Genomic DNA, 12,972 nt, shown 5'->3' with positions numbered 1-12,972 from the left:
GGTGTGTGTGCGTGTGCGCACGCGCGCGCGCGCGCGCATGTGTGTGTGTGTGTGTGTGTACAGGTGTGTTTATATATCTATGCATACATATGTATATAAAAATCAGAGGAAAACTGAAAAACTTTAAGTGAGAGCTCCCAAGGAGCCAGCTACCTTGTTTTCTGAGCCAGGGTCTCTCAGTCATTCAGGGCATGCCAACTGGGCTAGGCTGGCTGGCCAGCAAGTCCTAAGGATCTGCCTGGCTCTGCCACTCCAGGGCTGGAACTGTAAGCACAAGCCACCAAGCCCATTTCTTTTACTTTTTGTCTGGGAACTGAACTCAGGTCCTATAGCGCTTTACCAGCTGGGCCACCTCTCCAGCCCGGCTTCTGCCTTTATTCGGTGAAAAGCAGCACAAGGTCCACGAACCCCCAGCCATTTGGGAATGATGGCTCAGACACTGACTCATTCTATAATCTAGAATGATGGGTTTTCACGAAACCTACTTCATATTTGTTATTCTTACAAAGACTATTTATAAACTGTTCCCTGGGAATAGGTTAGGGTTTTTGTTTTTGCTGGTTTTTTTTTTTTTAATAAAATGTACTTACAGAGCAACTCTTGGAAGTTGCCTACGAGTTACAATATTTGCAGCCTTGAAAGAATTAACTCATTTCATTCTTGAATGCTGTTTGCAGGATAGCTGACTGCAAAGCTAGTGTTGCGGTTATATTAACCAACTCAGATCCAAAGCCTCGGTTCTTCGAGCTGCCCAGACATAAAGTTGAAAGATGTCGCCCATAGTGTTCACACCTGCGCGTGTTTGCCAGGTGTAACTGAGCAGCATCCAACCATGAACAGACTAAGAAACAAAGAGGGAGCCCTGTTCCCACAGCCATGGCACTTCCACAATGCCAGGCTCTGGTCTTTGCTGCTCTGTGGGCTGCTCTTTTTCCAGCCTGATAAAATCCATGGAAAGGGCACAGTGGCTTGCCAGGAAAGTGTCACCTCCTCAGTGACAGTGCTGACGCCTGAACAGGAGCCAGAGGCCAGCTTCCCATTTCAATTAAGTACATCACCTGAGCATGGTGTGTTCACTTACAACATGCTTTACCATTCTCATGGCCCTTACAGCCATGTTTCTCCTCCTGGCTGTATCCCCTGGCCCTCCACCAGGCTGGAGGGCTAGATAATATTTCTACTCAGAAACGAAAGCCTTGAGGTTCAGGGGGGTTAAATGGCTGCCTGAAAGTACACAGTAGAATCAGGATTGGAACCCAGAGCTCAGGCCTTCCCTGACTCGTCCAGCGCTCTGTAAACTATGCTAGAGTCCCACTCAACCTTCTACCACTCAGAGCAGGAGAGGCAGAGCTGGGCAGATTATCCCTTGCTCACACTTCCGCTTTCATCCTGTGCCTGTAATTCCTATCTTAACGTCTGTCCTTGCTACCACACAGCCATGGAACAGAAACCCTGCCATCTAGCCCAGGGCTCAGCATGAACAACTTGGTTAAATGAAGCTCATGTCCTATGAGGAGATTTCAGCAAAGAAAAAAAAAATAGTATAAAGGAATAAAACCTAGACATTGCTGACAGCGGGGAAACAAACAATACATCTCTTAAGTTCAAGGCTGGAGAGAAAAGGTTGACTTACAGATAGGGAGACAAGAAGTATTTCGACCTTTATGAATGCGCCAAACAGGCGAACAGGTCATTAAGGATGGGAGTCGTCCAGGGATTCTGAAGGAAATAGTGTTTTCTGGGTGAGAAGTGGGATCAGCTCCGTCCTGGCAAGAGGAGCGCTCACAGCCCATGTGGTTAAAATTCTTCCTAATGGTATCTATTACAGCTGTGCCTGCGCCCACTCCTTGATCTGGCAGGATTAAGCAGGCTTGAGCACCTCAAATGGAAGAAACAGTGGGGTTCTCTTTCTTCATGATGAGACAAAACAAACTAAAATAAGATCTAACTTAGAGGCTATATCTGTCACCCATTTACACGTTTAATAATGAAATGATTCTTCTGCTCTCTTCAAAAAGTATATGAATGGAGGGGGGGGGGCGAGGGGGGGCGTGCTGCTGAAATCCTAGCCAGCCAGATAACTCCAAAAGGCAAGGCTCACACTGAAATTCGCATAGCAGCTTTTCTGTTCAGGTGATTAAAATAGCAGGATTTAAAAAAAGATCAAAGATAATGGACCAATTCAGCCACTGTCAAAAAAAAAATTAAGATTCAACTGAAACTCCTCTCTAAAATTGACAACTTCTCTTTGGAAGGAGCTAACTGGGGTGAAGGGCACTGAATCAAACTGTTGGACAGATGCCCACATGCCACTACGGGTGGGTCGCAGGCCTGGGGTATGACAGAGGAGCTCCTGTACTGAGACTCCAGATGGTGTTCTGCTGTCCTCGTGGACAGTCTCTACCACGTCAAAGATGGTCACGGGGCACTGTGGGACACTGCCCAGCGCTTGTACGATAATTCCGGTGATCCCAAGAACTGATACCAAAGGAGAAAACAAAATAATGTCCTTTTCCTAGTTCTGTATAGAGGCAAAACAACTAAGACCAAGAGAAGGAAATGGAAACAAAGACGACATTAAGAAGAAGGGTGTGCCTTCAGAAAAGGCCTGGACAATCTATGAACGGCCATTGCCCAAAGAAAAGCACCCCAGGGCCTCCAGAGTCCCTGAAATCACTTTCTTATTACTAAGGAGTATGGCTTTCTTTCCAGGAGCCCACAGGTTGAAGGCTGCCATGACCATTATTACATCTGGGGCACTTCCTGTAGGCAGACAACTCCCTCTGAAGCAGGGAAACAGAAGGAAGTCACTGCGCTTTTCCTTCCCTTTCTGCTTCAAATACCCATCGTGCCCAACAAACTCAAAGAATGATAGCGCTAAACGTGTTTCTGCGAACGAATGACCTTTTCCTAATTAAAATTACTCCAGCTCTTATAAAGACTTCACATCTCATTTCAGTAAAAGTCAAATCAATTATCCAGCAAAAATACACAGAAGGGCAGGCTAGCCACTCTTAAGGAGGCCTCTCTTTACCCTGCTACCCAGCCAGAGAGCTGGGACACTGATGATGCGGCTTTGGAGGATCTCTAACCATTGTCCAACATCTGAGCCAGCTTTTTCTGATGAAGGGCGAATGAAAGGAAACAGGACTGGCATATATGAAACTAATCAGTTTGTAAAGTCTTCCTATTTCGCAGAGGTGGCTATTTTTCCAGCCTAGAATTTCCACACATTTTTTTTCCCCACCTCATTTTCCAGAGGTGTGAATTTGTGTAAGGGACAATAAGCCAAACTGGTTTTTATGTTAGTTCTCAATACTTTGCCAATCCAAGACAGAAGACCTAAAGATAAAAATCTAACTGGACTTTACCCCAAGTTTCAACACTCTATTGGTTATCTTTGAATGATTTTAATGCTTGACTGGTCATTTCTGTAATATTCGTCCATTTCAAACAAGAATTACCTACACAAAAATAAAAGCCTTTACTCAATAAGTTTGACAAAGTAGCACACCTTTTTTCCTAAAATAAATAAATAAATAAGTAAATAAATGAGATCAATCGCTGTTAGTAGAAAATTAAAATGAGTTAAACCACACACAAATGGAACAAAAGAGCCACAAAATAACAGGTTTTTTTTTTTTTTTTTAAAAGCAGACTCAGGACTAATTTATGAAGACCTGTGGAAATGCAGAGGGTGAAAATACTTCAACTCTTTTCATGGTTCTAAACAAAACAAGCCTCTCTCAAGTGGAGGAAGAATAGCTCCAACTACAGGAGAGCAAACAAAAGACCTTTCATAGGCACATTACCATCTTCTCATTGGTCAGGACGGAAGACTTGCCAGGCTGGTATTCGTAAATGCTTTTGGGCTCTGCCCGGTATTTTCTCGTATCCACTTTCTTATCTGGGGGCTCCCAGTCGTTTCTGTAGAAGGAAAAATTCCCATTTTCGTGAAAACAGCACCAGCTTCTCACAAGGTCTGAACCTGGTTCACTGTCGTCCTGATCAAAGAATCTGTATCTCCAAAGCATACAACTGGAATCAAGGCCAGCGACTTCCCCTGTATTAGGTGACTTCTGAAAACAACCCAGTTACACCTCCGCCTTGGCTCACGAGGGGCATGAGGTACCCTGTGCCCAAAACCTGGCCCCAGGACGTAGAGATGGAGGACAGCAGAGGGAGGGAGGATGGGGAATACAGCAGGGCTTGTCCTGGAAAAAGTCTTCCACCTTGCTCTGCCTCTTGCGACTGTAACATTCCCCAAGCACACCTGAACTCCCACACAATTTATGCAGAGCATAAGCTGCCGGATTGTGGTTCAAACCTTCGCCACCCAGGTGATCTCAGTACAGCACAAACCCCTGGAGCGTCAGCTAGCCTGTCTAATGTTAAAGGGGACCTCCCTCTGTGGCAGCATGCGAGGCCCACAGCAGCCCTCACTAAACACCAGTAATCTCAAGTTTGGGTCAAAGGTTTTGGGTTTGGGGTTTTTTTGGTTTGTTTTTTAATTTATTATTTGTCTGTGTACTGGCTAATTTTATGTCAACTTGACACAAGCTGCAGTAGTCTGAAAGGAGGAAACCTCAACTGAGAAAATGACTCGATGAGATCCAGGAATATTGTATTTTCTTAATAAATGTCAGGGGAGGGCCCAGCCCATCGTAGGTGGGGCCATTCCTGTGCTGGCGGTTCTATAAGACAGCAAGCCAGTGTGGGCTGGAGAGATGGTTCAGTGGTTAAGAGCACTGACTGTTCTTCTGAAGGTCCCGAGTTCAAATCCCAGCAACCACATGGTGGCTCACAACCATCCGTAATGAGATCTGACGTCCTCTTCTGGTGTGTCTAAAGACAGCTATAGTGTACTTACATATAATAATAAATCTTTGGGGCAGCATGAGCAAAGGTCCTGAATTTAATTCCCAGCAACCACATGATGGCTCACAACCATACAATATAGTGTATTCATATACATAAGAAGGGAAGGAAGGAAGGAAGGAAGGAAGGAAGGAAGGAAGGAAGAAGGAAGGAAGGAGGAAAGGAAGGAAGGAAGGAGGAAGGAAGGAAGGAAGGAAGGAAGGAAGGAAGGAAGGAAGGAAGGAAGGAAGGAAGGAAGGAAAGAAGGCCAGTAAACAGCACCCCTGCATGACCTCCGATTCTGCTCCTGCCTCCAGGATCCTGCCCTGACTGCTTTTGATGAACTGTTCTATGGAACTGTGAGTGAAATCAACCCTTTCCTCCCCAAGATGCTTTCGGTCATAGTGTTTCACCACAGCATAGTAACCCTAACGTGTGTGTGTGTGTGTGTGTGTGTGTTTGAGAGAGAGAGAGAGAGAGAGAGAGAGAGAGAGAGAGAGAGAGAACCGACTGGTTCTCCCTCCTTCCATCTTTATGTGGTTTACGGAAAATAAACTCAGGTCCAGCTTGCAGCCAAGCACCTTTACCTGTTGAGCCCTCTTATCAGTCCTGATCCCAGTTTTCAGCCGGATATCTAAGAGATGGGATTTCAAAGGATGCATGAATCTTTGCAAACTGTCCGCAAACTTTTTGTTTGTTTGTTTGTTTGTTTGTTTGTTTTGGATTTGGTTTTTTTGAGACAGGGTTTCTCTGTATAGCCCTGGCTGTCCTGGAACTCACTCTGTAGACCAGGCTGGCCTCGAACTCAGAAATCCGCCTGCCTCTGCCTCCCAGAGTGCTGGGATTACAGGCGTGCGCCACCCCCGCAAACTTTTTATGCAGGAACAATGTTGCACTTTTGCACCATGGTTATATTTTGCTTTTTACAAAAGGTTGAAACTTTTTGGAAGATAGGACAATGATTTGTATCTTCTTCTGTAAAGTCTGGTTCCATCCTCATAGAATGCCCAGTAGGTGCTTACTGCATACACCTAGAATTTCATGTCATATCCATCACTCCTTTTTTATTAATTATCAGACTCATCAGGCAGCTGTATCAGGCGCATGTGGGGCTTTTGAAAATGCCATTCGTTTGCCCGTGGGGATATGGAGGTATGAAACTGGATGTGAATTTAAGAAAAATAGTAAGTTTCATCTGTGCAGACCTTTCAGTTTGTTGAGACTGGCAAAAGCTGGGGCCAGAAGACACATGGGACACCTGTCCAGATGACAGCAGATGATTACTCCATGGGGCATTTATGTCAATACATGCTCTATCAGTAAATCGACTTACAGAATACGGCCGTGTTTTAATATTGCAGCCTTTGCTATAAATATGTAAATGAACTTCCAAGTCAAGAGTTTTCTTATAACAGGCTGATGGTACTTACAGGCCTGTAACGCCACGACTGCTTGTAGGCTGAGGGAAGAGGACAGAGAGCTCAAGCTCTGCTTGGGCTACATACAGAGCAAGTTCAAGGTCAGCCTGGACAACTCATTAAGATGCTGTCTCAGAGGAAAAAATTAAAAAGGAGGGCCAAAGACGAGCTCCCTGCCTGGTACTCATGAAGGCGCTGGGTTCAATTCGAACACTACAATCTTCTTCTCTTGAATAGAGAAAAGGTTATAGTAATTATTGTTAACATTAATTATGCCCGGGCTACAAGCCAGGCCCAGACAGGAAGGTCAAGTCTTTAATCCTTGAGGTACTCAGAAGGACTCACGCTCTCTTCAGTTCACAGGACTCGGATTCAAGTTTCTTGTTCCTAACAAAGGAGGCTCCTGGGACTCAGACACCAGGGATGAGCACCTCAGAAATCACTTACCTCTCTGGGCTGGACTTGAGTGAGGAGGAGCGGGCTGGGAGGGGAAGCGTGGCGGACCTCTTAACCACTTTCTCCCCGTCGATGTAGTTCATCTCACTTTTTGAGCGAGGCACAGAAAGGGGAGACTTTGCTGGAGAAAGTACGCACAAATTACTCTAGGCTCGAATGAAAACTAAACCCTGAAACTGTCGCTATATTCCCCGCTTCCTCCCCCGCAAGCAGGGGCTTCGGTCACTTACTGTCTTCAGAGAAGGAGTACCGAGGAGAATGCAGGTCAGAGTCCTCATCTAGTGAAGAAAAAGGAGAAAATCAGGGGGAACAGACTAACACGAGAGATCCGGGGTGCACACCACGCCCCACCTCTACAGTCCGGCATGACATCCAGCCACTCCAGGGACCCAGCAGGGAGAGGACTGAAGCCTGGGGGAAGGCTAGCACCGCACAGAGTACACTGCAGAGCACTGAGGCTCGCAAGAATCTATCTGATCCAACATGGCTTGGTGAAACTGCTTCCAGATACCAGGTAACGCGTAGGGACAAGGCTCCTCATAGAAAAGGCCCACCATCAAATCTGGAAGGTTGGGGGTCTGTGTCTGAGAAGCAGGGGCTGGAAGTGGATCCAGCTACTCAATGCTCTTTGGTCTTTGGTCTTTGGTCTGGTCTGCTGAGTGCCATGGCTTCTTTCTAAGGCCCAGAGCTGCTACTGGGTAGAAAGAAGAGGTCAAAAGAACATGGCTGCTAGCTCCCTACGGTGGCTTTGAATCATTTTGTATGTTCTTCAGAAACACAACTTGGAGAGAGATTGTGCAGCTAACAAGAGTTTGAGAAAACCCACATCACAATCTATTTTTATTACACGTCAGCTTTGCTCTGTGCACAGATTTCTCAGGACCCAACACTGCCACAGCTGATATGAGGTCTGCCCTGTGGAGGACTTACTCGGAGTGAATATCTAAACTCAGTCCAGAAACAAGTCAAACTCACATGAATTTCTGGTGTATGACTGGCTCCGCGGGAGTGTGTGCATGCTCCCCTAGGAAAACTAAATTCTGGGTCCTGAGATGACCAAGACAAGATCTGAATACCTCACGGAATGGGCTTTTTTAAAGCAAATATCAGATGGCAAGCCCATTTGCAGGAACTGTCTTCCAAAACAGATCTGTCCCAAAGACAAGGTATTTAGTCGTAACATCCATGATAATCCTTCCTAAACATTTATTTTTTTTCTCCAGAGTGCCTGAAAGTCTAATATCTTGCTCATACGAACTTAGGGTACGTGCACCTAGAATGAAGTCAGATTAACCCCTTAGGTTCTGTAGCACTCTTTCAGCAAAGCATACGCCCTAGTCAGCAAAGACAAGTCGAAGGGCTTGATACGCTGTGTTGATCACAGTATTAACCAAGTCCTTGTTTCTGGGCAAATTAAGTATCTGATGGGAAAGGGTCAGAGAATTTTATGAAATGTAAACAGAGCTGGCCTTGTTGTTATTTTGAGTACAGTGACAGTCAAAGATAGGTCCTACCTTTTTGTCCCTTCCCCTCTTCCCATTTTTGGGAAAACAGACAAACAGGCAACAGGTACTGGGGTACCTTGCCCTCATTCCAGCCCCCCTTGCTCGCCTAAGAACTTGTTAACACCAAGGCTTGTCAAGGACTAAGATTCTTTACCTACACGGTCAAGCCTTTCCTCCTTAATGTGGGATGGGGAGGGTCTTACTATGTTGGCCAGGCTAACCTCTAACTTACAATCCTCCTGCCTCAGCCTTTTGAGTGCTGAGACTAGGCATGCATCACCAAAACCCACTCTCCTTTCACTATTATAAACTGGGTATGCTAGGTTTATTTATGTTAGTTTCTAAAAACAGGTCAGTAGGGAGAGGAGATGGAATCAGAATAGTTTTGGAAAAAACGCTCTGAAGAGTTTTGTTGCCAGCTTTTTGTTTGCTTTTGGAGTGATTTAAAGGGACTTTAAAATATGTATTTAAATGTATTCACATAAAGCGTGAGATCAGGTTATAATTGATATTCTTAACGCTATTATTGGGTACAGGTGGGAAAAGAAGTCTCCTCCACTCCAAGCTACACATGGCCAGGGCGTCTTTGGGAGTGAACTTTTCACTTCTTATAGTATCCACAGGATTCTTACATGGACTTAAGTTTAGGGACTCTATGAAAGCATGCAGATGTCAAATGGAGTAACCCAAGCAACTTTAGCAATTATGACAAGGTCCACAGTTAATTTTTACATATCTTTTACAAGTCTAATACAAGAAAATTGTACCTCATTTTATGACTGAAAATAATAATACAAACTCTCACTATTAACTGATTAATAATAGCTGGAAATAGTTATATCACAGGACACAAACCCCTCATTTTATAAACATGAGACCAGATCCTGAGGTCATTAAGAAAAATTGCCCTCAGTGACATAGTAAAAAAGACAGAGGCCAGGCAGTAGCGGCACATGCCTTTAACCCCTGTACTTGGGAGACAGAGGCAGGTAGACCTCTGTGTTTTAGGTCAGCCTGGTCTACAGAGTGAGCTCTAGGACAGCCTGAACTACAGAGACCACCCTGTCTTGAAAAACTGAGGAAAGAAGGAAAGAAGGAAAGAAGGAAAGAAGGAAGGAAGGAAGGAAGGAAGGAAGGAAGGAAGGAAGGAAGGAAGGAAGGAAGGAAGGAAGGAAGGAAAGACACACAGGAAAAAGAGTTGTGATCTTCATGATGTCACCTCAGTCCTGGGACAGGGGTGGCTACTTTGTCACAGTCTCTCAATTCACCTTTATATCTCCAATTCTGGGCAAGGAGACTAAAAATGTTGTTTTTTTTTTTTTTTTAAAGTCATGAGCCAACCAAGAAAAGTGTCCTGAGACTGTAGGGCGCCACAGGCCAAGCCATCTCCAGCCCTGAAGCCTCTGCTCTACTTTTCCCAACATCCCACCCAGGATATGCTTAGGCAAGCCTTCAGGGCAACACCACCACATTCACTTTGCCTCCTATTGGCCTCCAGGGATAACAGATAACACTGCTATACCCTGCACTTCCTGTTTGAAACTTTCTCCCGGCAAGCAAGTCCACACTGAGAAAGCTGGGTATTACAGTTAGAATAGCCCAGGACTGGAAGCCGAGTGTGAGGCCATCCTTCTACCAGTCCTGCTAGAACTGGCCAGAGTATCTGTATGTGTGCTGTGCTTAACCGTGAGATACATGAAGGAAACCGTTCTCAAACCTTCCATAAGCTAGCAGCACACATCCCACCGCTACAGCCTCCGAGAGTCTTGAGAAGAATGCCACAGAGGACTCAGCTGAGCTGGGATCTTGTGATTCCTGCTTGTGATGGGACCACATGCTATCTGCGTCCCCTGGAACAGCAAGCAACTGACACCAAACGTTGGCACCAACACTCAGAACTTCCCAGCCAGCCATTCCGGGAAGCTTGACCATTGTGTGGTGCACACACGGGGTGGGCTTCATAGCTTCGGAGCCTTGAAGGCCCCCGCCCGACGGGCTCTGGTATTGGCACACCAACAGCTCTCCTCAGGCTTTGGCAGTCTGGCTTCAGTAGCAGAATAGCTAGCCCCAGAGCCGTCAGGAGCTGCAATGACTGCCTTCTCAACACAAGAATGACGTTAAATGAATTTCTAAAAACTTCCTCCAGGTTGATTTTGCCGTTGCTCTTTAGAATACAATTAATTCTGAAAGCCAGCCTGAGAGAGTGCTCCTCAAAACTGTTTACAATGCCACGTAACTGACAAAGTGGGATGCTCAGTCAAAGCAGCATCCACAGAGCCACGAACTGCGTCACGACATCCCCAGTGAGAGCTTCTTAGACTCGAAACCCCAAATCATTTTTGTGATCATAACGGCTCACTTTAACATGATCCTACTCCGTTATTCAACACAATTCCTTCTTAGGCTTTATTCGTGCAAAAGCAAGGATATAAGATGGAAGTTACAAACAACCCCCTGCCCCAAAACAAAAAGACAGAGTCTGGGGTGGCAAAGAAAAAGCAAGCAAGTCTTTCAGGGGCTGTGAGAAGAGTAACAGGTTATGCGTGCTTTGGTTAAAGACTATCAGATATGAAGGGACAGAAAAGAAAGGCCACAAGAGGTGGAGAATAGCTGCAGAAGACATACTGCTTAGAAAAACAGAAGTGAGAAGGAAAGTAAGGGAGACAGCCTAAAGGGATCCCAGGGGAGGGACCAGAGGGATCCCAGGGGAGGGACCAGAGGGATCCCAGGGGAGGGACCAGATGCCAGAGGGACCCACAGGCTAGAGAAGGCTCACCAATCCCATCTTCGTTCAGCCTTCTGGGTCCCGAGGTGGGAGGCTGATCAGTTCTTAGCTATCCTGTGTTCCAAAGACTTTTGCACACGCTGGGCGGAGACCTTCTGGGCAGCTCACATAAGGAGAGCAAAGGTGACTGCTGTAAGCCGCTCTGCCCCTCCCCTGGGCAGGACCGGCAAAAGTTTGGGGCAGGAGGCACAAGTGAGGCAAGCATCTTCCCAACAGAACAACTTACTAGAACTCGAGCAAAATAAGGCTATTCTTAGAAATCCTGCACAGCTAGGAGAGTTATTTTCACTCGACTGTATCTGTGCCTGAGAAAACCCGCCTTATGCAAGCCTTGCCTTAGGGCAAGATGGAGCAGGAAGGAGAACCCAAGACACCACAACCCTGTCACACAACCCAGAGACACTTACAAGTGGCACCATGAGTCACAGCCACAGACCCTGGCGGTCTCAACCTCCAGCCGGAAATGGTTCTATCATGACCCAACAGGAAAGCTGCTCTCTGAGGTCCCCGTGGCAAGAGCCCTTCACCCCAGTGTGGTTCAGGCCCTGGATCATGAAGTAGCCTTGGCTTTGCTATAGATTCTGGGGCTTTGTGCAAAAGCACCTTGTCTTCTTGATGGCACATATGCCAAGTCAGCTGTCCTTCCAAGGCCAGAGCTTTGAATCCACGTGCCTTTTTCCAGCCCTACATCCAAACTGTCAGATTGCATCTAGGCAAGTACCTTGGTCCTGGTGGTATCTTGCCATTCCAGTGTCACGGTCACACCACTTGGGGAGCTTTTCCTAACCACATGTTCCCAGACAGATCCCAAGAGATACTGGCTCAGCAGCCCAAGACAGGACTGACTCAGGAGAAGCTACCGTGAGTTACCAGAGAGCTCATAGGCACAAGGTCCCAAAGGCCTGGGCTTGAATCCTGACCCTCCCACTTCCTGTGTGACTTTGCGAGCGTACACACACACCTCCCTGAGCTTCTGCAGACTCCTCTGGTGGGGGCCAAGGAGGGTGAAAATGAGGTAAACCACGAGCACAGAGCCTCACACTGTACAGCAGCAGCTTCCAAAAACTGTGGCTTGGGGCCACTGAACTGAGCGAGGGTTATAACAACTTTGGAAATGAAGTTTTAAAACATGGGATGACTGAAAACTAACTCAAAAGTCAAAAGTAACAAATCTAAGGCCTTTCTGGCACTCACCACGCACCAGACTGCTCTGCTGCAGCCTTGGTTCCGAACATGCAACAATGGGTATGTACGGTGTGCATGCATTACACCACCCAACCCCAAGGCTCACACGGAACCTCAGTGTTTGACTGCATGGAGCACGTTTTCTTCTCTTAAGATTCACTTGGTTTAATCATACCTTAAATACCTCCCTATCATGATTCTTCCACATCTAAGTGTCAAATTCATCTGTCTTTGGGTTGCATGATGTTAGAACATTGAGTTGCTGTCTTGAGCTTCATTTAAAAAGAAATGTTAAATGGCTTGAGCTCATGACAGAACCTTCCCCAATGTCTGAAATGCTTCCAAACATACTTCTGCTGTTTTGGACTACTTACTTATGTAAAGTTTCATTCTCTGCACTGATTACTAGAAAGTCAAAATACAGATCAACTCAGAAACACCGAAGAAAGCTTATGTTCTTTAGTATCAAATACTCAGCTAAGATTTAACCCTCTGTGAAAAAAATAAACTGGGCATGGTGGTGCACTCCTTGAATCCCAAGCACTCAAGAGGTAGACACAGGCAGATCTGTGTGAGTTTGGGGCCCAACCTGATCTACATAGTGAGTTTTAGACCACACGGGGCTACACAGCGAGACTCTGCCAATAAATAAGTAAGTAGAGAGATACACAGAGATAGATACATAATAAAATAAGTGTCTTTCTCATTAGTACACAAACATGTTTTAATCTTTAATAAATGGTAAAAGTACATGCACATTGAAGGA

At 45.9% G+C, this 12,972-nt stretch overlaps 1 protein-coding gene across 9 annotated transcripts in view; it reads right to left on the bottom strand.

The window, feature by feature from the left end:
- Sorbs1 (sorbin and SH3 domain containing 1) overlaps positions 1 to 12,972 on the bottom strand; it is a 223,078-nt gene that overhangs the window by 56,369 nt on the left and 153,737 nt on the right. For all 9 annotated transcript variants that reach the window (XM_052186298.1, XM_052186305.1, XM_052186356.1 and 6 more), the window contains 3 exons: positions 6,962 to 7,009; positions 6,723 to 6,852; positions 3,813 to 3,927 (listed from right to left, as the gene is read on the bottom strand). In XM_052186298.1, the coding sequence (XP_052042258.1) occupies positions 3,813 to 3,927; positions 6,723 to 6,852; positions 6,962 to 7,009 (293 nt within the window). The remainder of the gene's footprint in view (positions 1 to 3,812; positions 3,928 to 6,722; positions 6,853 to 6,961; positions 7,010 to 12,972) is intronic.

The sequence above is a fragment of the Apodemus sylvaticus genome, chromosome 1 (genome assembly GCF_947179515.1).
Source record: "Apodemus sylvaticus chromosome 1, mApoSyl1.1, whole genome shotgun sequence".
Lineage (NCBI taxonomy): Eukaryota > Metazoa > Chordata > Mammalia > Rodentia > Muridae > Apodemus > Apodemus sylvaticus.
Note: the sequence above shows the minus strand (reverse complement) of the source record. Positions and strands in the feature narration are given on the sequence as shown.